Source organism: Artemia franciscana, chromosome 6, assembly GCF_032884065.1.
Source record: "Artemia franciscana chromosome 6, ASM3288406v1, whole genome shotgun sequence".
Lineage (NCBI taxonomy): Eukaryota > Metazoa > Arthropoda > Branchiopoda > Anostraca > Artemiidae > Artemia > Artemia franciscana.
In genome coordinates this window covers 27,476,370-27,503,052 of record NC_088868.1, presented here as the reverse complement: position 1 = coordinate 27,503,052, position 26,683 = coordinate 27,476,370, and the positions used below count along the sequence as shown (strand labels likewise).

Below are 26,683 nucleotides of genomic sequence, written 5' to 3'. Positions count from 1 at the left end.
AATTATATGCTAAGGTAAAAAACATGCTCTATTTGAAGAATCAAACAAGAGCTAAGAGCTCATATGGCACTTGTGACGAGGCAAGAAGAGCTAAGAGCCAAGATATCATATGGTATGAGCTCTAACAAAATTCTATGAATCAATAGATTGGTTTAAAAGGAAAATAAGAGGCTTAATGCCGGTCAGAATTTAAAATAAGTGCTCTGAGTCATGATGTCCTTCTAAATATCAAAATTCATTAAGATCCGATCACCCACTCGTAAGTTATCAATACCTAATTTTTTCTAATTTTTCCTCTCCCTTTAGCACCCCAGATGGTCGAATCTGGGAAAACGACTTTATCAAGTCAATTTGTGCAGCTCCCTGACACGCCTATTAATTTTCATCGTCCTAGCACGTCCAGAAGCACCAAACTCGCCAGATCACTGAACCCCCCCCAACTCCCCCAAAGAGAGCGAATCCAGTACGGTTCCGCCAATCACGTATCCAGGACATTTGCTTATTCTATCCACCAAGCTTCATCCCGATTCCTCCACTCCAAGTGTTTTCCAAGGTTTCCCCCCTCCAACTCCCCCAATTTGAAAAGATCTGGTCGGGATTTGAAATAAGAGCCCTGAGACATGATTCCTTCTAAATATCAAATTTCATTAAGATCAGATCACCTATTCGTAAGAAAAAAAATACCCCAATTTTCACGTTTTCCAAGAATTCCGGTTTCCCCCTAACTCCCCCCAATGTCACAGGATCTGGTTGGAATTTAAAATTAGAGCTTTAAAGCACAAGATCCTTCTAAATATCAAATTTCATTAAGATCTGGTCACCCTTTCGTAAGTTACAAATACCTCAATTTTCAAAATTATCCCCCCCCCCCCAACTACACCAAAGAGAGCAGATCCGGTCTGGTTATGTCAATAATGTATCTTAGACAGGTTTTTATTCTCCCCATCCAGTTTCATCCTGATCTCACCGCTTTGAGTATTTTCTAAGATTTCCGATCCCCCCAACTGCCCCCCCAATTACGCTGGATCCGGCTGAGATTTAAAATAAGAGATCTGAGTTACAAGGTACTTCCAAATATGAAGTTTCATGAAAATCCGATCACTCCTTCGTAAGTTAAAAATACGTCATTTTTTCTAATTTTTAAGAATTACCCCCCCCCCCCAATAGAGCGGATCCGTTCCAATAATGTAAATCAGGTATCTAAGACTTCTGCTTATTTGTCCCACCAAGTTTCATCCCGATCCCTCCAATCTAAGCGTTTTCCATAATTTTAGGTTCCCCACCCCAAACTCCCCACAATGTGACCAGATCCGGTCGGGATTTAAAATAAGAGCTCTGAGACACAATATCCTTCTAACTATCAAATTTCATTGAGATCCGATCACCCGTTCGTAAGTTAAAAATACCTCGTTTTTTTCTAAATTTTCAGAATTACCCCCCCCCCCCCAACTACCCTAAAGAGAGCAGATCGGTTCCGGTTATGTCAATCATATATCTAGGACTTGTGCTTATTTTTCCCACTAAGTTTTATCCCGATCCCTCCACTCTAAGTGTTTTCCCAGTTTTAGGTTTCCCTCTCCCAAATCCCCCCAGTGTCACCAGATCCGGTCGGGATTTAAAATAAAAGCTCCGAGACACGGTATCCTTCTAACAATCAAATTTTATTGAGACCTAATCACCTGTTCGTAAGTTAAAAATACCTTATTTTTTCTATTTTTTCAGAATTAACCCCCCCCCCTAACTACCCCAAAGAGAGCGGATCCGTTCCGGATATGTCAATCATGGATCTAGGACTTGTGCTTATTTTTCCCACCAAGTTTCATCCCGATCCCTCCACTCTAAGTGTTTTCCAAGATTTTAGGTTTCCCCCTCTCATATCCCCCCCAATGTCACCAGATCCGGTCGGGATTTAAAATAACAGCTCTGAGACACGATATCCTTCCAAACAACAAATTTCATTAAGATCTGATCAACCGTTCGTAAGTTAAAAATACTTCTATTTTTCTATTTTTTCCGAATTAAAGGACCCCCCCCCCCCAGATGGTCAAATCGGAAAAACGACTATTTCTAATTTAATTTGAACCGGTCCCTGATACGCCTGCCGAATTTCATCGTCCAAGCTCACCTGGAAGTGCCTAAAGTAGCAAAACCGGGACTGACAGAATTTGCGATTGCTACATGTCACTTCATTAATACCAAGTGCCATAAAAACCGAACGACTGATCTGATGGTCGCTCTCTGTAGGTGGCGTTCTGTTACTCAATCTACATCATCTATAGCATCACATAACAATTTTCGGATCAGCTATAGGTTGGTTGCATCCTACTGACACAGTCAGTCATATAAAGCAGATTTTACAGTTAAGAAACAGGTATTTGGAAGGATGCCAGTGGAGGTCGAGCGAAAGAGGCGAGGGGCCGAGCTTCAAAGGGCACGTTAAGGCCAGTAAATCAATGCTTTCTAGGAAAGATTTTAAATATAAATATGAAGAAGATTTAACCCTTGATCTCCGTTCGTTTAGAGGAATATGTTTTGGCTGTGTATGCAATGACGCTCTTTATTTTCGTTTGAAAAAAGGATTGCGCTTCTTTATTTTATTTGAAGTACCTAAGACATCAGAAGGAAAACACGTTTCGCCTCTACCTCCATTTAAGTCGTTTCATACCTAAAGATCAGATTTTTCTTTTGATTGTTTCAATATTTTAAAGGTTTTTCTGTGTTTTCGGAAGTTTTCCTTTGGTGCCACACTAGAGTATGAAGAGAGATAAGCGGGAAATGTTCCTGTTTGCACAATAAGTGCATCTGAACGGCTATAACGCCCGATTAATCTGCATAGCATTACAAACATCAGTAGGGTGTTACAATCTTTAAATATTGACAAAATATAGGATAGTGGGAATTTGCAAAATTAGGAAATAAAATTGATATTTTCGGTCAAAAGAGTCAATTGATGTGTCACTAATCAGACAAAGGCATAAATATAAAAAATAGAATAGTTTAAGCACTGTTTTTTGTACGTTAGTCAATGAACTAGTAAATTAAAGTAGGAAATCTTAATAATAAACAAATTAATGCATAGCTTAGATATTTAGCTAGTCAAATATATATATGCATTTCTTTTCAAATCCTATTTCGCAACAAGATCTTACACTCATGTTTTTACATAGGCTAGTTTTAATCATTCAACCCAGTTCTCGTCTATCCAGTTTATTGTCGATCAATGATAGTGTTTGTCTTTTACTGCAGTAATCAGGAATGCTTCACTTTCTATATTTCAATGATGATTTGTTTTGCTCCTCATCTGCTGATTTCTCAAGCACGTTTCTGGTTTTCAAACTAAGTGCCGACTCAGTGTTAAACCACATAACTGAAAATTATGGCCTTTTCATTAAGAACTGAGTCGCCATTTTGAATTTTCCATTTTGAACACGTATATGATTGTTTAAGTTTCCATTTAGCCAATTTAAAGAGTCATATTTCATTTTTTAAGTATCCTTAGTATTTTAATAATAAAGAAAGAATTCCTTCAAAATTGGATTGGAAAAACATTTATTGACATAAGCTTATTATTGCTGGAGCTCTTTTATTCCCTAGTAAAGGTTTTCAAAATAATATTAGATCAAATCATTTATTAATTGACCACAGGAATCCTTCTGCACAAGCAGAGCAAAGAAAAAAGAATAGATTTTGTAATCCCATAGATTTTGTGATAAATGCTATCCCCTTGAAAATAAATAGAAAAAATCAAATATATAACAAAAGACTGACATTAAAACTCAAAACGAACTTAATGATCTATATAAAGTCGAACACCGTGTCCTCAACTCCCCACTCTTTACGCTACAGTTAAACTATTGCTTATCTGAAAAGCATTTTAGAGCAAAAAAAATATACCCAGGTTGCCAGGTATTATTTGTGGGAGCTTTAGTCACCGATTGCTTTTCAAAATAATCAACATAAAAGTTTACTGTTTTAAAAAAAAGGCAAATAAATAAACTCGTCAGTTCTTATGTTATTGTGAAACAATCTTCTTATCACATTGTTCTTTAAATTAGATCCTTAAGCAGCAATCAGCAGCAATGATGTACAATTGCTAGCAGTGATTAGCGTAAATTTTGCCTTAGCTAAAATGACAAATTTAGCTTTGTTGAACCTATTATAAAGTGATAAATAAAATTTTAGCTGTTATTCCTGGGTACTTTTTAAAACTACCTGTGTCTTTTTGGTAGCTTGATGCTGATATATTATCACTAACATATACACACCAAACGACAGTTTCTACCAGTAGCACTTCTTAATATTAATAACTTGATCATTTCATCATCAAATAAATTATTTTGCAGGATACTAGCTTCAATAATTGAACATTGGGTTCGGTCATTTTTTAGCAAATAGTAAAAAAAAATCAAAAAAAAATCCATTTTTCGTAATCTCAGTTCTTATGACATTGTGAAACAATCTTCTTATTACATTGTTCTTTAAATTAGAGCATTAGAAGAACATTAGTGAAGTGTTGGTTCAAAAGAGTCGAACTTCAGCACAAAGAGGAGACATTTGAGGGACGATAGGGCCCTTTATAAAAAGGCTAATCTCCCTTTGTTTTTAGTTTCAGTCCTACTGTTTACTTTCATTTAAAACTTTGTGTGTTTGTTCAATCCCCTTTTTTTTTAAGATCACACAGTTTCGGTCAAATATAAATACTGGAAAACACTACTCCCAACTGTCCCTGGCCTTTACGCTAAAGTTTAACTTTCATATAATAATGCTTTGATAATTTGATAATTGATTATTGAAATTGATTAAAGTTTGGAAGAATAGAAAGATAAGTCTACAAACCAAGATTAGAATATTGGAAGCTACAGTGATGACAGTGGTCAAATATGGCTCTGAAGCATGGGTACTCCGAAAAGCAGATGAAAATTTACTAGATGTTTTCCAGAGAAATTGCCTACGGATTGTTCTGGGTACCCGGCTGACTGACCGTATTTCAAACAGTAGGTTGTACGAAAAGTGTGGTTCAATCCCGCTTTCTGGGGCTATAATGAAAGAAAGGTTGAGATGGCTAGGCCACGTTCTACGGATGAAGGATGACAGATTACCGAAAATTGTCCTTTTTGGCCAACCGTCTGGGGCTAAACGGAAGCTTTAAATAGATTAGGTTGGAGGAGGAGGTGCGTCGCTGTGTTGGCCTCAGGCGACTTGGTGCTGCTGTGAGTTATTAGTAGTAGTAGTAGTAGTATTGATTATTTGATATTTGATTATTTGATAATGAAAATAGCATCGGAAAAAGATGGCCCCTTAAGATGCCGTTAAGAAGGGCTTGAATTGTCACAATAAATTTCCAGGAAGATTTGTTTATATTCCTAGGGGATGATCCAATGGGAAAATATTGGTTGTAGGAATCAGGAATATTCAGCTTCTGCTATCTAATCATGAACTGGGCCTACTCATATCCTTTATTCTTTGTCTTTATTTCTATTACCTCTTGATAAGCTATACATTTTACTTGTCTTTAGAAAAGAAATCTTAAGAGCCTATTTCGAAAGAACAAAAGAATAAAAGGCTAGCCATATTGTTCCCAAAGATCTTTTAATGAAGACAAAATGGATAAAATAACAAGTCTAGATTTATCTCACATTAAGGCTGTTTTAACACGGATTAAATGTATTCTTGAAAAATATATTCCTTGTCAACGAATCTCTCAATTTCAAGACCCGTATGACAGGAGACTGTCACAGCAGTTCATCTTTGACATTTCGTGGGAACTGGATATCTAGCTGTAACGTATTGAATAGGTACCGTGAGTGGGATTCATGCAACAAAACCTTTATCCTTCATTTCTTTCCTTTTTTGATTCAGCGTAGCGAGAATCTCCCTGGAGGTTTTACTAACATCATCGCTGAAGAAAACTCCACTGTAATCAGATTTTGTCGCTTTATCAAAAACGTTTTTACAGGGCTGGGCACGTAATTGTTTATTCACTTGAAGTACCGAGAATTTGTCATCCGAGTTCATGAGTCGTATTTTCACAAATTTGTCATGTACTTCTTTCACTTCAAAATTAATTTTTAGTCGTAAGAAGTTTTCCAGCAAATGTTCCATTTTCGTCGAGGCCTCTGGCACTGAGGCAGCCTTTAACTTCCAAGCAACAATGTTGTCTTTCTTTTCCAAATTCTCCAATATGCGGACCCTATCAGTGAGAGGTCCTAATTCACGGGTTTCTTTCTTCTGTGTATCTTTTAATTCTGCCTGAATCTTTGTTATTGTATCCGAGTGGGTCGTAGTTCTGATTTCAATATCATTCACTTTGGAGGTTAGACCACTAATGTCTGAATGGATTTCGGATAATTCCGATCTCAAACCTTGAATCTCTTCCCGCGTCGCTTTAACTGTTTCTAGAATCTGATAGACCAAACTGGTCAGCGCATCAATCGAATCACGTATTGTACCTTGGGCTGTTGAATCTTCCACAGATAATCGTGTGGATTCGATATCATTACGTCTCTTTTTCCTGGTCATAATAACTATTCATAGGTGTTCACAAGATTAGCATAAAATCAGTCAAAATGCGTACTCTCCAATACTGACAAGTTAACTCGAGATTGGAATGGACGAAAAATTTTCGAAAAGACCCCCCTCCACGCCAATCAATTCTCAAAACACATCTGATCAAAAATTTTAGGTGACCATTTTGTTCATCTTAGTTATAAGGTCTGGACATTATGTATTGGAGGATGGCAACCCACCAAAGCCCTCAGGGCAAAGGTTGTAATGCACCAGGGTAATATAATGCTTTAATGGAAATGATGGTAGTATAAGCTCTGGAGGGGCTCATTGGATTGGAAATCGTATTTTTCTAGTGCCCTTTTTAAGAGCCAAAGGGATCAGGGGGTAGCCATCCCTTCCCCTCGCGTCTTATTTTCCTCAAATGCATCCGATATAAATTTTGAGATAGACATCTCTTCAAAAACAGTCCAAAAATCACATAACAAAGCTTTTGGGGTAGGTGGAATCCCCCAGAGGCTTAGAGTAAGGACTGTAAGTGATGCCTCTGGGGCATATACGGTTTTTATGGAAGCGGTGGTCGTGTGAATTTACAAGTGGCTCACTTGACTAGAAATGCATATTAGTTCCCTTTTAAGTGCAAAACCTGGGGGAGAGCAACTAGCCGTCCCCCCTTTCTCATATCCTGTTTTCTCGAAACACATTTAACTAAATTGTGAGATAGCCATTTTGTTACCAATAGTCCAAAAAGCATATAACAATGTTTTTAAGGTTGACACAATCCCCCAGAACCCATGGGCAAGGGTTGAAAGTTATGCCCCGGTACATATAAGGTTCTTATGGAACGGAATATCGGATAAATTTTAGATCGGATGGAGCTCATTTGATCGAAAATTGGAAACTCTAGTCCCCTTTTTAAGAGTCAAAAGTAAATGGAGGGCAATCAGCCCCCGAAGTCTATCATTCTCCATAAGACATCCGATCAAAATTTGAAGAAAGCTATTTTAGTCAGCATTTTTGAAAGGTCCAGTAATTATGTCTTTGAGGTTATCAACCTCTCCATAGTCCTAAGGACAGGGGCTGTAAGTTTGGCAATTTGTTCATTGTTTACACATAGTATATGTTATTGAGAAAGGAATGCGTGTTTGAGCTTTACTTTCCAAGAAGACGAAGAGCATTCAGTCTAGCCTTTCAGTGAAAGATGAGGGAAGTGTTCAACTAAATCAAAACACGATATGTGTATACAGATTGCCAAAAGGGTGAAACACAGGAATAACTGAGTATATTAATTCGGAAAATTCAAGAAATGATTAGTTAGGTTATCAAAAAGGCAATACTTGTATACCAACAATGCTGCTACAATTACTACCAGTCCTACTACAAAACTACTCCATTCACAGTATTGAGGGGAAATCGGAACAAAATCAAAAGACGCTATGTGCATACACATTGTCGAAATAGCGTATCTCAAGCATTGATGTGGGTATTAAGTTGGAACTTTCAGAAAGTGTTTAAAGGAGAAGATTATCATAGGAAGCACAGTAGCGCTGCCTAGGTAAAGAGCAATGTTTACAAAATGTATTTTTTTAGTTTTGTGGTTTGTTTTAGACAAGTGCTCTTCGTATCGAAGGAGTAGTTGTAGAAACTTCAAAAAAAGCTTAATCGATTGGGAATTGAGAAGGCTGGAACCTCTTTTAATTGTCAAAGTGATTTAAGGGCAACTAACCACCTCTCCACGCCCATTGTTTCCCCAAACACACCCAGTAAATATTTTGAAATTGCCCTTTTGTTCAGCGTAGTTTAAGGTCCGGAAGCTAGTGTCTGAGGATAACCCCAACAGCCGTCACGGCAAGGGTTGTATGTTATGTCCTCGGGGCATATGAGATTATTATAGACTGGGTGGTCCTAAAAACTTCGGAGGGGGCTTCTTGAATTGGTAATCATAAGTTCAAATATCTTCTTTAGATTTGAGAGGGCGGTAGCCCTCCCCCCTCCACCTCGTATTTTCTGAAGCGCATCTGATAAAGATTTTGAGATTGCCATTTGTTGTTGTAGAAACTTCAAAAGAGGTTCATTTGATTAGAAATTGAAATGACCTTTTTTAATAGTCAAAAGTGATTAGAGGGTAACAAGCCTTCACCCCTTCCCCCGCATCCATCAATTCATATTCAACATAAAATCAAAATCTTGAGATAGTAATCAAAAATAGTTCGAAGATCATATCATTAGGCCTTTGGGGTGGACAGAATCCCCCAGAGTCTGGGGGTAAGGGTTTTAAGCTATGCACTAGGGCCATATAAGGTCTTTATGGAAGGGGTGGTAATGTGAACTTTAGAAGAGGTTCATCTGATTTGAAATGTATAGTTCAAATTCTCTTTTAAGAGTCAAACATGACGGAGAGCAGCTAGCCCTCCTCGCTGACATCTTCTTTTCCCAAAACGCATTCAATTTAAACTGTGAGATAAACATTTTGTTACCAATAGTCCAAAATTTATAAAACAATGTCTTCAGGTTGGACACAATCCCCCAGAGCCCATGGGAAAGGGTTATAAGTTATGCCCGGTGTATTTAAGGTTTTATGGAAGGAGTAGTCGCATAAACTTTGGATCGGATGGAGCTCATTTGATTGGAAGTTAAAAGTTTTGGTGCTTTTTTTAAAAGTCAAAAGTGAATTGAGGGCAATCAGTCCCCCCAAGCCTAACATCCCCCCAAACATATCGGATCGAAATTTAAGAGAGCTGAACTGCATTGTTGAAAGCTCCAGTAATTATGTCTTTGGGGATGTCAACCTCCTCAGAGTCCCCAGGACAATGATTGTAAGTTAGGCAATTCGTTCATTGTTTACACAGTATATGTTATTGAGAAAGGTATGCATGTTTGAAATTTTCTTTTCAAGAAGATGATGGGCGTTTAAGGGAGCCTTTCAAGGAATGTTGAGAGAGTGTTGAACTGAATGAAAACACGTTTGGCGTACACGGATTGTCAAAAGTGTTCAAGACAGGAATAATTGAGTATATTAATTTGGAAAATTTTTGAAATGACACGGGGGATGATCAAGATGGCAATATTTCTATGCTTTCAATACTGCTACAATTACCACCACTACTACTAAAATACTACTCCATTCATAGTATTAAGAGGAAATTTGAAATAAATCAAAAGAGCCTATCAGCAATGTCATAGCCATGGCTAATTAAGTTAAGCTGAAACTTCCAGGACTTGATGAAAGGGATGTTTTACTGACCAAAAGTCAATGGGTTGGTTAATATTACTGCTGCTAGCAGTACAACCACTGTTCAATACTGTTATTTGTAATATCAATTTTGAAAGAAATTGTTGAGATGACTAATTGTTGTCGTAGAAACTTTAAAAGAGGTTCATTCGATTAGAAATTGAAATGACCTTCTTTAATAGTCAAAAGTGATTGGAGGGCAACAAGCCTCCACCCCTCCCCCGCATCCATCAATTCATATTATACATAAAATCAAAATCTTGAGATAGTAATTTGTTCAAAAATAGTTCAAAGATCATATCATAATGCCTTTGGGGTGGACAGAATCCCCCAGAGTCTGGGGGTAAGGATTTTAAGCTATGCACTTAAAACCCTTTAGGGGGAAATTAAAGGTATTAAGGGGAAATTTAAAATAAAAGACGCTATGTGCATGTACATTGTCGGTTGGAACTTTCAGAGAATACTTAAAGGGGAAAATCATCACACCAAACGTAATTTGTGCACACTACTGCTGATACTACTCTTACTGCTACATTTACTAGCGCTACTACTATAAAGTATATGAGCATACAGGTTATCAAAAAGACATATCCGCAATGTCATAGCCATGGCTAATTAAGTTAAGCTGAAACTTCCAGGACTTGATGAGAGGGATGTTTTACTGACCAAAAGTCAATGGGTTGGTTAATATTACTGCTGCTAACAGTACAACCACTGTTCAATACTGTTATTTGTAATATCAATACTACTACTGTGACCACTATTACAATTATGTCCAAGGGTATGAAGGTAAAATTTTCAAGAAATTTTGAGGGGAGAAAATGAACTAAATCAGAAGACGCCCTCTATATGCAGGTTGTCAAAACGATGCAAAAGCAATATCTTAGGAACAGTTTTGGGTGTGGAATTGAAACTAACAGGGCTTGTTGGGAGGGATGTTGAACTAACCAAAAGAAAATATTTGCATCCTAATGCTAGTACTTGTACTCATACTGATGCAACCATTACAATTATTACTGCTTCTATTACTACTACTACAACGAACGCTTAGGCTACTACAACTGATTCTATGTCTACTACTACTACTGCTACTATTAAAACTAAGGATATTAAGGTGAAAAATTTAGGATATATAGAAACTAATTCAAAACACTGTACGCCCACACAGGTTGTCAAGCGGACGCATCAGAAATGTTTCAGGAACGGTTGATGACATGTAACAAGCTGAATGTTTTAGTGTGTGTTGAAGGGGATGTTAAAGAATCCAAAGGTGCTATGCACATACTGTTACTAATGCTGCTACAACTATTGCTACTGTGCAAGCTAACGGTATTAAAGGGTAGCTTTTAAGGAATATTGAAGTGGATGTTGAACTTTCAAAAAGGTGACAAAGTAATATCTGGAGAACAACTTACATTCTCAATTTTGACCTTTAAGGCTAAGTTTTGGGGATTTTGAACTAGCCAGAAGGCAATATATGAATAATTTTAATGCTACCACTTCGGCTGCTATAACTAATAACACTAAGGGTATTAAGATGAAACTTTTAGGGAACGTTTAGAAGTTCCATTCGAACGAAAAAACTGTATTCCTGAAGGTTCTCAAAAGGACATATAAGCAATATCATAGAGAGCACCACTCAATAAATAGCTAGAAATATCATTAAAACTTTTAAAGGACCTAGTTTGGTTCAAAATAAAAATTTCTGGTGCCCTTTTTAAGAATAAACAGATATTTGAGGGCATGTAGTCCTTCTCTCAAGCCCATTCATTTTCCAAACACTTCCAATCAAAATTTTGAAACAGCAATTTTATTTAGCATAGTAGAAGGTCAAGCAACTATGTCTTATTAGTTGTCCCTATGTATTATAGGGATATTAGGCCTGTCCATCCCCCCGCCCCAAAAAAAATAATGCAATTAGACTATTATGCTTTAAACTAAATGTTGCCTTAAGAAATTACATTAGAAGAAAAACAAATAAAATTTAAAAAGTTAAAGAAATAAAATCTTAAATATATCTGTTTAATGCGCTGTTTATGAAATATATCATAAACAGCGCAATAGTGCTGCCTAAGTAAATAGCGATGTGGGCACAAACGTATTGTTTGTTTGATTCTTCTTTTTTGTTTACACCAGGGAACTTCGCATCGAAGGAGTTGTAATAGAAATTTCGAAAAGGGACCCTTTGATTGAAAATTGAAACGGCTAGTGTTCTTTTTAATAGTCGAAAGTGATTGGAGGGCAACTAACCCCCTTCCCACGCCTACCACATCCCAAAACATATTAAATCAAAATTTTTAGATAGCCATTTTGTTCAACACAGTGGAAAGTTCTGGAAATAATGTTTTTGAGGATCGTAACCCCCTCCCCTCCTCTTGTACCTTCACAGCCCTCAGGGCAAGGGTTGTAGACTATGTCCAGGGGACATTTAAAGTTTATATAGAAAGGGTGATTGTATAAACTTATAAACCCCCCACACCCACATACACCTTGCATTTTCCAGAAACGCATTTAATACAAATTTTGAGATTGCCATTCGTTGTTGAATAAACTTCTAAAAGGGCTTATTTGATTAGAAAGGGCAACTAACCCCCCCTTTTTTTATGCCCACCATTTCCGCAAACACATCCAATCAAAATTTATAGATGGGTATGTTGTTCAACGTATTTAAAAGGCGCAGAAAGTATGTCTTCGAGTATGATGACCCTCCACAGCCCTGAGGGCGAAAGTTGTAAGTTATGCCGTAGGGACATATAAAGTTTGTATAGAAAATGCAGTCGTAAAAGCTTTGAAATGGGCTCATTGGATTGGAAATTAGATGTTCTAGTGCTTTTTTATGATTCAGAGTGATCGGAGGGTGCATTCCCCCCTCCCACACACACATATGGTATTTTCTCGAAAAGTATATGACATAAATTTTGAGATGGCCATTTTTTGTCGTAAAAACTTCAGAAAGAGCTCATTCAATTGGAAATTGAAAGGGCTGGTGATCATTTTAATAGTCAAGAGTCATTGGAGGGTATCTACCCCCCCCACGCCCACCTTTTTCTCAAATACATCCAATCAAATTTTGAGATAACCATTTTTTTTTTCAACGTAGTTGAAAGGGCTGGAAATTATGTCTTCAAGGATGGCAACTCTCGTATAACCCTTAGGACAAGGCTGTAAGCAATGCCCTAGGGGTGTATAAGGTATATATAGAAAAAACGATCGTATAAGCTTCGTAGGGGGATAATTGGGTTGGCAGTCAAAAGTTCGATTGCCTTTATTAAGATTCATAGTGATTGGAGGGGGGATAACCCCCTCCCCAAATCTCATATTTTCCAGAAATGCATCTGATAGAAATTTCAAATAGTAATTTTTTCTTAGAAACTTCAAAAAGAGCTCATTTGATTAGAAATTGAAACTGTTAGTGCCCTTTTTAATTGTCATAAAAGTGATTGGAGGGCAACTAATCCCCTCCTTGCGCCAGCCATTTCCCTGAACCTATGCAATCCAAATTTTTAGATAGCCATTTTGTTCAGCATAATTGAAAGGTCCGTAAATCATGTATTCGAGGATGACAAACTCCTCTTCCTCAGAGCCCCATGGCAAGGGTTGTATGTTATGCCCTGGGGCATATAAGGTATATATAGAAAGACAGATCGTATAAAATTCGGAGGGGGTCATTGGATTGGTAATCAGAAGTTCTAGCGCCCTTTTTCAGATTCAAAGTGATAAAAGGGTGAATAGCCCCATCTGGTATTTTCCCGAAATGCATCTGATAAAATTTTAAGATGGCCATTTGTTGTCTAAGATACTTCAAAAACAGCTCATTCGATTGGAAATTGAAAGAGCTATTGGCCTTTTTAAGAGTCAAAGGGATTGGAGGGCAACTAATTCCCCTCACACGCCCATCATTTCCCTAAACCCATCCAATAAAATTTTGAGATTGCTATTTTGTTCAACGTAATTGAAAGGTGGATATGAGGTCTTATGTCTTTGAGGATGACAACTTGCCCCCCCTCCCCTTGCCGTCAGGATAAGGGTTGTAAGCCATGCCCCGAGGGCATATAAGGTATATATATATATAGAAAAGGTGATCGTATCACCTTCAGAAGGGGCACATTGTTTTGATACTCAGAAGTTCTAGTGCTTTTTTAAAGATTAAGAGTGATCGGAGGGTGGATACCCCCTCTCCTCTCACACCTCGTATTTTCCCGAAATGCATCTGATTTTAATTTCGAGATGGTCATATGTTATCGTAGAAACTTACTTAACTACGGTTAATTATTTTATTGACAAAAGGAATGGGGTATCCATTACTAAAAAGAATATCTCTGATAAAGTTTATTTCTGCATTTATATGCGAATCGGAGCAAAATATTCTTTTATTCTTTTTAGATATTCTTTTTTCAGAGATATTCTTTTTAGTAATGGATACCCCATTCCTTTTGTCAATAAAATAATTAACCGTATAATAATTTTACAAAAAATTGTAAAATCGAAGAAGATACTTCACAATGTGAGGCTACTGATAAGCCCTCAAATATTGTCTATCAAACAGTTCGTGGTAACGAACTGTAGTAAGGAGCGACCCGGCTCAATGGTAACCAAAACTCTAAAAAATGGAATTTTGATACCAATACCTACATCAAAAGAATCGCATTTTAATGCTGATTTTAAATATATAAGTTTCATCAAGTTTAGTCTTACCCATCAAAAGTTACGAGCCTGAGAAAATTTGCGTTATTTTAGAAAATAGGGGGAAACGCCACCTAGAAGTCATAGAATCTTAACGAAAATCACATCATCAGATTCAGTGTATCAGAGAACCCTACTGTAGAAGTTTCAAGCTCCTATCTACAAATGTGGAATTTTGTATTTTTTGCCAGAAGGCAGATCACGGATGCGTGTTTATTTGTTTTTTTGTTTTTTTGTTTTTTTGTTTTGTTTTTTTTCTTTTTCCCAGGGGTGATCGTATCGACCCAGTTGTCCTAGAATGTTGCAAGAGGGCTCATTCTAACGGAAATGAAAAGTTCTAGTGCCCTTTTTAAGTGACCAAAAAAACTGGAGGGCACCTAGGCCCCCTCCCACGCTAATTATTTTACCAAAGTCAACGGATGCCCTTTTTAAGTGACCAAAAAAATCGAAGGGCACCTAGGCCCTCCGATTTAGTGGGACGGCACCTAGGTCGTCCCAAGCTAGTTATTTTCCCAAAGTCACCGGATCAAAATTCTGAGATAGCCATTTTATTCAGCGTAGTCGAAAAACCTTATAACTATGTCTTTAGGGACGACTTACTCCCCCACAGTCCCCATGGGAGGGGCAACAAGTTACAAACTTTGACCAATGCTTACATATAGTAATGGTTATTGGGAAGTGTACAGGCGTTTTCAGGAGGATTTGTTTGGTTGGGGGAGGGGTTGAGAAGAGGGGGATATGCTGGGGGAACTTTCCATCGATAATTTGTCATGGGGGATGAAAATATCCATGAAGGGAGCGCAGGATTTACTAGCATTATTTAAAAACACAATGAAAAAATAAATATGAAAAAGTACTTTCAGCTGGAAGTAAGGAACAGCATTAAAACTTAAAACAAACAGAAATTATTACCCATTTCAGGGGCTCACCTCCTCCTAATACCTCGCTCTTTACGTTAAAGTATTTTTAGTAATTTCAACTATTTATTCTACGGCTTTTGTGATTCTGGGGTCATTCTTAATGAATTGGGACAAAATTTAAGCTTTAGTGTAAAGAGCGAGGATCTGACAAGGGGGCGAACCCCCTCATATATGTAATAAAAATATGAGAATACAAAAGTTCTTTACGTAAGCTAATTTATAAGTTACGTAAATCTCTTACTAATAAAAATATTCGTAAAAAATTAAAAGTTCTAATTGCCTTTTTAATTAACCAAAAAATCGGAGGGCAACTAGGCTTCCTCCCCCGCTCTTTCTTTCTCAAAATCATTCGATCAAAATTATGAGAAAGCCATTTAGCCAAAAAAAAAAAAAAAAAAAAAAAAATGCAAATTTCGTTTTAATTATTCCTCTGCGGAGAGCCAAAATCAAAACATGCATTGATTCAAAAACGTTCAGAAATTAAATAAAAAAACAAGTTTTTTTAACTGAAAGTAAGGAGCGACATTAAAACTTAAAACGAACAGAAATTACTTCGTATATGAAAGAGGCTGCTTCCTCATCAACGCCCCGCTCTTTACGCTAAAGTTTTTTACTGTTTAAAAAAGAAGAATTGATAGACAGAGTCAAACTTTAGCGTAAAGAGCGGGGCGTTGATGAGGAAGCAGCCTCTTTCATATACGAAGTAATTTCTGTTCGTTTTAAGTTTTAATGTCGCTCCTTACTTTCAGTTAAAAAAACTTGTTTTTTTTTATTTAATCTTCCGTATATCCCTAAGATCACAACAAAATTAAAAAATATTTGCACACAAAATAATCTGTACGTAGTTTTTACTAAAAATTTTAAAATTATCAATTTCTTAAATTCCGGTAAAGATAAGACCCCAGTTACTCGCCAAAGAGGGGTCTATCAAATGCCATGTGATTGTGGAAATTACTATGTCGGCAGGACCCATCAGAATCTAGAAAAATGGTTACAACAGCATAAAAATGACATAGACAAGACCTTAATTTCAAATAGTTCCAGCAACTCCTTTGATTCTGCTTTAGGTTGGCATATATTTAATAATCCGTCCCACATGATACTTTTTGAAAACTCTTCACTCATCAATAATGATTTGGGAATAAAACAGGTGGTTCGAGAATTAATCGAAATTAATCTCAAAATAAATAATAATATTTCTTTGAACAGGGACTTAGGGGAATACTCACTAAATTCCTTATACTCAAATTTAATTAAAAATGATCTAACAAAATATTTTACTAAACCGATTTATAATAGTACTGAAACAACTACGAAAAGGCCTTTGAGGCAGGCCGCTAAACAAGCAAGGTTGGCTCTAAGAAATTGTATGGTTGATTGTGTATGGCTATGCTGTTTACCTATGTGATTGTATGGATGAGTAGGGTTAAAACCTCATTCAAGTGCTGATCTATATTAATCACTAATGTAGGAAAACAGTCTCCCTTTTTTCTCCTTCCGTCTTTTTTTTGTGTTTGAGCTGTTGCACTGGTGATTTCTCTTTTCATTATATATATATATATATATATATATATATATATATATATATATATATATATATATATATATATATATATATATATTTGTTTTTTCTTTCTCGTATTGTGCTGAGGACGGCCCTTGGACATAGGGCCAAAATATCCACTGAATTGATTTCCACTGTCTTGAAAAGATTTTTCTTATTGTTTCTACTTTGTGTTTGTGAGCATAAGTTCACAATAGAGTAAATCAATAACAATTCCTTAGACATGCACATAGGAATTATATATAGAAGTACTGAGCAGGTACATTGCCTAGATGAGGGCCTGCAACCCTTCCCCTGAAATATCTAAAATTTACACTTGTTCGTATATGCTCTAATGTTTACAGTAGAATTTCTTTGTTTTTCACTTTTATCAAAACTTGAATACCCCTCCACTCAGCAAAAGGAAGACCACCTCCAAAGCTGATTTTTGTGTATGTGTAGCTACTAGGAATTAATTAATCAATATTTTTCCTTAAATATTGCATTTATTTTCAGATTTGGAGATGAAATCCATTCTCCAGCCATGGAGTAATAAAATCGTGTTAGATAATTTAAGAAAATTCAACTTAACATTCCAGGATCTAGAAGACTTCAATTTATATTCAAAAAATATTTCTACACAGATGAACCAATCTTATGTGTTAGAATATGAGCCAAATGAACACCCATCACTTTTAGCAACTGAAAGTCACAACCGAGATAAGTTGCCCTATTCGGTGATTGACTTTAACACCAGTGATTTCACATCCTGTGAACTATTAAAGGACTTCCACGCAGCGTACGAAAACGTTCATGGATATTTAAGTTTAATTATCTGTGTTATAGGTACCATATCAAACTCTGTAAATATAATCATACTTCGACATAGAGATTTAATATCACCTTTTAACAATTTGTTATGTGCCCTGGCAGTGGCAGACGGACTAGTGATGTTAGAATACATCCCATATGCAGTGCATATGTACATTACTCCGCAGACGAGAAAAAAGGAGGATTATTTATCTTATGGCTGGACACTATTTACCCTGATACATGCCAATTTCACGGTCGTTATTCACACTGTATCTATATGGATTACATTGACTTTGGCATTTTGGAGATATCTTTCGCTTAAAAATGCTGGAATCAAAAAAGTTTTTTGCTCCGAAAAAGGAAGTATTGTTGCCATAATAGTTGCCTTTTTAGGATCAATCATTCTCTGTATTCCTTGCTACTTGACTTTTGCCGTTTCTGAAGAGATGGATAATTCGAATAATGGAACCAAAACGTACGTAATAACCGTTAGTGAAATGGCCCGATCTAATGGCGAGCTACTTCTAAAAGTGAGTATCAGCTTAGTTTAGCCAGACTGTGCACTTGAAATGTTATTACCAGACATGGCCATATTGCTGCTGTCGGCGATTGTTGTCTGAAATCTCAGCCATAATCGCCTATGCACTTTCAAGGTAATTGATTCGTATACAACGACCATTGATAATTTAAATAGCACGTCCTTGACCTACATTTTACTAACATCATAGAATATTTAAGATATGGGAGTAAAAAGGTCAATGAACTTTGGACGTAGGCCAGTTGCTTTGATGTACGTTGGTATTTGGCAAAAAAAAGCATCAGGTCACTTTAGCCAGTTTCAACATCGCTAATAATATTGGCAGTAGTTTAACTCATAAATAATATCTTTGAAAATATTTCACATTTGAATGTTAGTTGAAGTGCTGTCAATAGTATTTTAAAATGATAAGGTGCTGAAAGACCAGGGGTTCTGTAATGCCTGTGGGGCATAGGACTTTATATTTTGTTTTGAATGTAGGAAGCTGAATTTCGTAACTCTTGGTTACAGCGACAGTCAAATCTAGTACACGGGGACCCATAGACAAAAAAGAAAAGAGATTTTGAAGAAACTGTTTAGTGAGAAACGGTTGACAGTTATAGATAGCTTTGCTAGAAAATTTTCAAGTTTTCTTTTTTGTTAAAATATTAAAAATCAAATAGTGCTAAATATTTCACCAATTCTTTTTAGATATCAGTATATATCCAAAAACAAATTTATCTTTATTACTCTCTTATGTCACACAGTTTATGCTATACAACATTTATTTATTTTTCAATAAAGTACGAATAGCACTTTAACCCTTCAGATGGTGGCAACATCATATATGTATGTCGGTAGATTCTCGACATAAGTTATTTTGACTGTTCATTTGGTTTTACTGTTTTAGATGTATCTCATTTTCGTTGCAATTTTCTTCTTTTTAAACACATTCCTGTCAAACATACAGAAAAACAATCGAGTAAATATATAAATTTAAGCAATATATTTAGTTCTCAATGAACTTTATCATTTTGCAGAGTTTGGGAAATTAAAGCATCACACATATGGACGGTAATGTATGTCCATTTTAAGTTTGGTTTTATTCTTCATTTTAAGTTATGTTCCTTGTCAGAATCATTTAAACATCCATAGTGATTGTGTTGCTTGAGTAATAATTCGGTCTTTCCCTTTCTTTCTTATACCACTAATTTCTTTCTAATGTGAGAATGGTGTCAAGGTCTGACCTGGTCAAGGTCTATGTCAAGGTCTGGTGTCAAGGTCTATTTAAAAAAATTTTGGACATCCAGGCTGATTCACTAACATGACATTACTTACGAAAGGCTACGTATGAATTTTATCTGAAGCCAAAAAGAATAGCTTTCGCTTGTCTTTGAGCCAGTGTACGTAGCGTGAGCCGAGGCGTGGTTTTAAAGCATGCCCCAGAGAGGTCTATCTGATGTTGTTCAACCAAGCTTTGGTTACTCCGAGCAGTGGTTCTTATCTTGAGCAAAAATTTTGCTTCAATCTATCATCAGTCAGTAGTTTCAAATTGATGTGGGATTAAAATCTAAAAGTCCTTAAAATGTGCAACAATTTCCTAATAGAAAGATTCAGAGATCCAAAAAGAAGCATTTCTCTACGGATCCAGATGTGCTACTATCTATTTTTATTGTCCATCACTTTATGTAATTCTACTGAGTTTATGATTTACATGCCTGTATTTGGTATCACATTTGCTTCCCAGCCTTGAATAGTTCTCTCATCACTAATAAAATTTTGGGTTTCTTATTACTCCTTTCTTATTGGTCATATGATTAGAAAATTGACATTTTAGGTAAGAAGATTGACCTAAAGGTTATAAAATTAACCCGCAGCAAGAAGTTCAATTAGTGAAATAAGACAGATACAATATATTATTAAACAACAGATACAATATTATTTTTGACACTGATCCATACTCCTTGAAGAGCTGATAAATATACATTGTATCCTTTTCATTTGTAAAAAAGAAACTTTTTCATGAGAGGATTTGAAAATTTTTTTGCTACGATATATACAGGAAAAAATTTAGGATAATAATTTTGTTAAAACACGAGCTAATACTTGATTCATTGCAAAAAAATGAAAGGCAAAGCGTATTAACAGTGTCCTTCCGTCACACAACTACTCCTAATTTGCCTAAATCAAGCCAAATTTTTGGCAGAAAATTGACATATGGCATCTTTTTTGCTAGAATCCAGCAAAAAATTAAATTTTTATGGCTGAAGGAACCGTTTACCTTTCTCAAACTGAAGGTGTACCTTAAGAAGGTGTGCCGTTTACCTATCTAAAGCAATTCTCACCACTCAAATCACACGGTCAAATTTTTACTAAAAAGCTAAACATGCTGCTCTTTGTTTGAACTAAAATCATACAAGGATTTTCAGTTAATGCTATTAGAAAGTATATAGTTGTGCCATGTTTGAGCCATAACCAGGATCATGCAATAGTTTTAGGCTATATGACTGGATAGCCAACGTTAGCACTTGAACCCTTAATTCTGCCCACCCCATCTAGCTCCAATTTTTAAGTTGAACAAACAGGTATATGACCAGTATTCCCAAGATGGTTTTAAACGCATACATATCCACTACTGCCTTCTTCCTTTAGTGATTTAAGATGACGAAGAAGTTTAATGGCAATTCCCTCGAGACTTTGCTCTCATTAATTTTCTACAAGACGCAAGTACATGCTACGTAATAGGGAATGTTTTCTAAGAGATTTAGGTGTAAGTTATGTGTAAAAGACTTATGAGCGCCAGGAAAAACTCTCAGGGCCCCCTCAAGTAAGGGTATGGTCAAAATAGACCATAACCAATATTTTCATGTTTCACACACACATAGCCGTTTGCTGTCTTCAAACAAAGGGTTTTCTGCCATTTCTAGGAGCAAAACCGTTATATAGTCTAGACGCATATTGATTTTTTACGAAGAAAAGCATTTTATTCCACTAGCATGACAAAAAAAGGGTGTCCTGCTACCTCCGGGAATAGAAGCGTCACGTGATCCACTATTGATTTTCTAAGAACAAGGGCCTTGTTATTCTGCAAGCAGGAGCGGGTAATTTTCTATTGTCCCCGGCAATATAAAATTTGATACTAGAATGGAAATTTCATTATTCTTGTTATAGATTCTGAAAATACAACTTCATTAAAAAATGGATATGTCTCAATGATACCGACCGGTGAGTCTTTATGTATATTAAGGATACCCCTTTCCCCCACCAAAAATATAGGGCCTTAACCCAAACTTAACCTGCTATAACTCTCTATATTGGATTAACAACTGAAAACTTGATTATAGCACGCGGTCAGACGTAGAATTAGTTCCTGTGAGTAGCTAAAATAATGCATACCTTTAAATAATTGAGCTAAAATGTATTTTTTTTGCATTTATGCCAAATGCTTCCTTTGTGAGGTAAAATGATGGGCTAAACAAATTGGGTTGGAGGATTTTTACTAGTGAAATAGTTATGTAAAAAGCATGTTATATTTAAAATTGATGCTGGGAGTTGAGAAGATTTTTAAATGGTAAATGAAAATAGGTAAACAAGGAACACTTTGATCATAATAATGAATTATCGTGTAAGGCCCCCCCTATATAGGGAATATGCAGTCATTATGAAGTCATATTTTTAGATTATGCATGGCTCACTAAAATTGAAACTAAAAAAGAGGTGCTATGATGAAACTAAAAACTCAAAATGTGTTTTTGTTTTCAAAATGTTTTTCTATTACACTTAAACACTCTTATGTAAAAGTTTTGTGGCTCAAGAACGAAATACGTGTGAAGAACATTTTTCATTTACTATTCTATAGAAAGAACAAAAACGCAAAGAAAATATTTATGGTTTGCTCTTTTCAATAATTCAAATTTTGCCGTTAAATATCTTATTTTCGGCTTACCCGTTTATTAAGGTCGAGGAAGAACCTTTAATCCATATTAAAATTTAATTTCCACTCGTTTATCCCAGGTTAGCATCTTTTGCTAGTATTTGCCCTCATAGTCCTGTATCATTATGACATTTGTCCTATGTGCGGGCCTCGTCAAGGCGGGTGAGGGCAATTGATTATACATTTTCAAACATTTTAACCATATATATCCTTTTAATGAAAACTAATTTCCATGAATGATCAAATAAAATGTATTTTTTCACTTCATGAGAAACTAAAATTTAATTTAATTTTTCAAGAAAATTCTGAACTTCCTCTCAGTAACAGGGTGAGGACTCTGAACCAAGTACGCCCAGTGCCCAAGATGCAGTCCGATAACAGGGTGAGGAAGCTATTCCTTCTATGCTCCCCCAGTCTCATGGCCGTGAAGTTGTTGGCCATTCGAGACTTTTGTGGCCTGCGCATGGCGAAGATGAAATTTCCGTCTTATTTGTGGCTTCCCAGCCCCATAGCTATGAAGTTGATGCCACTTCTACATCCCCTATGCAAGATATAGCTAGCAACTCTGATGTAAGTAGAAAAATTTGATTTTTTCTTAATCTCAAAAAACTTATCGTTTGGTTCTACTTAATGCACATTCTTTTCATTCCTCATGATATTTGTTTTTAGTGGCCCCATCGATCCTAAGGAAAATGAACTTTTCACCATCCTTTAACGCTATAAACTTAATGTATTTTGCTATGGTAAATGCATTCTTTTAGTGATTAGTAACGTCTTGAAAATAAGGTGATTTTAACATCCTGCATGCCAGTTTTTAAATCTTAGCATGTTGAAAGGGAATCTTGTCTCTAAGAAGAGGGATTTGATAAACCTAATTCTTAGATTAATATTTTTTCAGCCTAATAAAAATTCATTTTACAGCTTAAAACCGCAATTCATTCAGGGCAATAACAATTGTAACTCTTTTTCTAGGCTGCACCTGAAATGCCAACATGCATGAACCGGCAGCTGACAGATTTCTTCAGGAAAAAAGAAGCACAAATAGACACCAATGCCACCTCAATGCGTATTTTAAGACTCTTTAGAACTGTCTAATAGCTGAAACATAAAGGGCAACTGATCCACATTTATGTGGTAATTTCTAGTCTTTAAATTATTTGCTGGTAGTGGGGGGTTTATGGATGTGATGGGTAACTTAAGGGGGCCCAGGTATGAATTAATCTCTGGTGATTACATCTATAGATGGTAGTGTGGTCTCAAAAACTCCAAAGGGTAACTTTTGGGGTCCATTTACGAAATACTTTCTATGTCTTAAACCTTTAGCTGGTAGTGTGCTCTGAGCAAATCCAAATGGTCACTTTGGGTCACTGTATGATATACCTTTTGGTCATTAAACCTTTAGGTAGTAGTGAGGTCCTTTTAGCTCTGAACTCTCACTTCTATGTATAAGCAAGCGCCTCCCTCACACGTTTTCAAACTAATATTCTTTTTCATTCTAATATAATTTTTTTTCAGGGGAAAATCACAAGTGTTTCAAATAAGCGCTTAGTATTTTTTCGGTTCACTTAGCAACATTATTGCAAGCTCCAGGGCCCTACATTGAAGAGACGGAGACACCAATTATGTTGCCGCCTTTGGAATTTTACGACAGTCTCTGTGTCAGTAAGGGTCCAATGCAAAGTAAATTGAAGCAGGAATTATGTGTTCGGGTGAACACTGTTTATATAGCTTCCCTATCTTGTATACAGACGCGTTTGTGCGGGATCTAAGCCTCGATAGGGAATATGAATGGGTTGGCTAACTATCAGCAAGCGAGGTTGAGAAAATGCATGTCTCACAAAATTACAGTGATTAGGGGGAGTAGGACAAAGTGAAAGGGGTTCACCCCTGTTTAATATGGGTTTTATTTAGAGGATTCTGCTTTGCGCTTTATTTATGTTTTTGGTTTGAGTTTGAATACCCATTTAATGCTCTCACAAATGGCAGTATTTATACGGATCCAGTTGACATAGCCCTCTCCTGTGTAAGGAATATTTGGGCCCTTTTTGAATGACTAATCCGGGAACTAAACAATTATGTAGCTTCCTTTTAAGTAGCTCCCCTGTCTTTGATATAGACGCATTTGTGCAGGATCTCAGCCTCGATAAGGACTATGAATGTGTTGACCTGCCATCAGCAAGCAAAGTTGAGCCAGTGCACGTCCCAAAAAGTGACAATTATTTTTGGGAGTAAGACAAAGTGGTATTGGTTCACCCCTTGTTTGACAGGAGTTTTATTTAGCGGATTCTGCTTTTCGCAATTTGTTTGTGTGTTTGAAGACCCATTTAATACTCTCACAAGTGGTAGTATTTATACAGATCCATTTGACACAGCCCACTCCTGCGTAAGGAATATTTAGGCCCTTCTTGAACAACTATTTCGGGAGACGGGATGGAGGGAAAATTTTAAAGCATCCTTTGCTCAAAAAATATTTTTCAATGAAATGACGGTTGAAGTATACTCCCATTACCTGCTAACGGAAATGGAGACGTTACACCCAGACTTCCAGCATTTTATGGGAGTTTTTTTTTTCAAATTGGGTGGGTAGTATTATTAATAAGGTGTAAGATCATTATGAAAATGGGAGTGGGTCAGTAGTCAAGTCTATAAAAACCTATGTGTCAATGTAACTAAATTTTAATAAGAATTTGCTTTAAGAGGGAGGAGTAATGAGTTAAAATATATAATGTAGATTTAAAGGGTTGTAGAAGTGTACAACACCTTCTTTTCGATACAGGCTTAGAGTGCTTCAAGTATTCAGTCCTCGGCACAAGGCATAAACCCGAGACAGAGGATGTATGATTTATTAATGTGTATGGGCATATACCTGGATGAGTACTACACCTCCACCTTGAGGCTACGCGAGGAAAATTTATCGCTCATCGAAGTGTTTTATGATTCATTTCACCACCGTCAATGCACCACCGCCAACTCTGAATTTGCTAAAAACGTTTGGGCCAAGGGAGGGTGTAAAAATGAGGAGCATTACTGTAAGATGTACCTGGCAAGTGATGTATTGACTTTGTAGGATATTGTCTGTAAAAATACGGACAAAATGTAGGTGGAATTTTTGTTAGATTTGGGTGTTTAACATTCAACTCCTCATCTGGTGAAGGAATAATTTCTAAAAATCGGTAAAGAAGACATAGGTCTGATCACAAACGTGAATCAGCACTTATTTGTAGAAAGATCAATGCGTTAAGAGTATGTTTTCAAGGGGAATGTATCTTTGAAACTGATCCGACTGGACAACACACCGGTGAAAAGTCGTTGCGAATTTTTTGATATGAACCCCCTTTATCTATCGGCAATGTCTCACTACTGTTTGCCGTATAAAAATACCAAATGGCTGGACAGTCCTTGTGATCCAAGTTTCCCTGACATTGCCACTGTTGAGGAGAATGAACTGAAAGGATTGTTTTTTTTAAATTGATGGTGAAATACAGTGGAACTTAGTGGAACTTGATGGTGAAATACAGTGGAACACTAGTGCCTAGGGACTCATTTGGTTTCTAGAATTTATCTTTGGTAGAAAATTGGGGTATGCACTGAACACCTTCAAAACAAAAGCATATTGCCAACCTTCACCTGAAACTGAATATTGTTGTACAAGACGTTCGTTTCAGGGTGGTTGCTGGCCAAGGGTTTCGAGGTCACAAAATTCATAGAGACCTTCAATTTGATCAAAAGCTTTACATGAAGACGTTTATTGAAATATTTGTCAGTAAACGATCTGAGGCGAGAACTAATGTTTGAAAGGAAATATTTAAACTTGTTTCAAAATTCAGCCTTCGGTAAAATATAAGAGAGTGTGTACCATAGGAGGCGTTTTGACGATGTAACCGACTCAAAAGAATGCTCCTGAATCATTAAACATCCGAATTTCACATCCTTCACGATCATAGACTTTAATATGGTCCTTTTACATAGGAAAAAAGAAGCCTGATTTTAAGTAAATACGTTGTTGCTGGCAGTGCCATTTCAGAAATTTCAAAAAAAACTCAAGTTGGAATTTTATTACAATATTTGTAAGCTTTAATGACTAGGAGTGGCGTATTACGGAGACATTTATTCACACCTGTTAAAAGTTGAAACCGATAAAAGAAGCTCATATGGTATGTTCAATAATAAGAATACAAGCACTACACTTATCTGAACCATAAACGAGACCGAGGTATTTCAGTGAAGAAGACTGTATAATAGATTCACCTGCTACAGTAACAGATAAAGAAGAATAGTAAATTTAGTTTTGGACGTTTTTAGAAACGGTACGCACCTTAGAACTCGATGGACTACACCAACTGGGACGAGTCCATTAACCCAGATGTAGTTAAGCACTAGGCCCCATGTAAGTTGCTATTTTTGAAATCCGAGAATAAGTTACTATTTAGTATACCAAATAAGTTGCAATTTTTTAAAACCGAGAAAAAGAGTAACTTGATATCGAATAAGTGTGCTTGCAGGTCTGAATGTGTACTGTGTGCAAACACACAATGAA

At 36.4% G+C, this 26,683-nt stretch overlaps 1 protein-coding gene across 3 annotated transcripts in view; it reads left to right on the top strand.

Moving 5' to 3' along the window:
- Window positions 1–26,683, top strand: part of LOC136028266 (G-protein coupled receptor dmsr-1-like) — a 47,600-nt gene that overhangs the window by 8,914 nt on the left and 12,003 nt on the right. For all 3 annotated transcript variants that reach the window (XM_065706002.1, XM_065705999.1, XM_065706001.1), the window contains exon 2: window positions 17,399–18,225. In XM_065706002.1, the coding sequence (XP_065562074.1) occupies window positions 17,407–18,225 (819 nt within the window). In that variant the 5' untranslated portion in view covers window positions 17,399–17,406. The remainder of the gene's footprint in view (window positions 1–17,398; window positions 18,226–26,683) is intronic.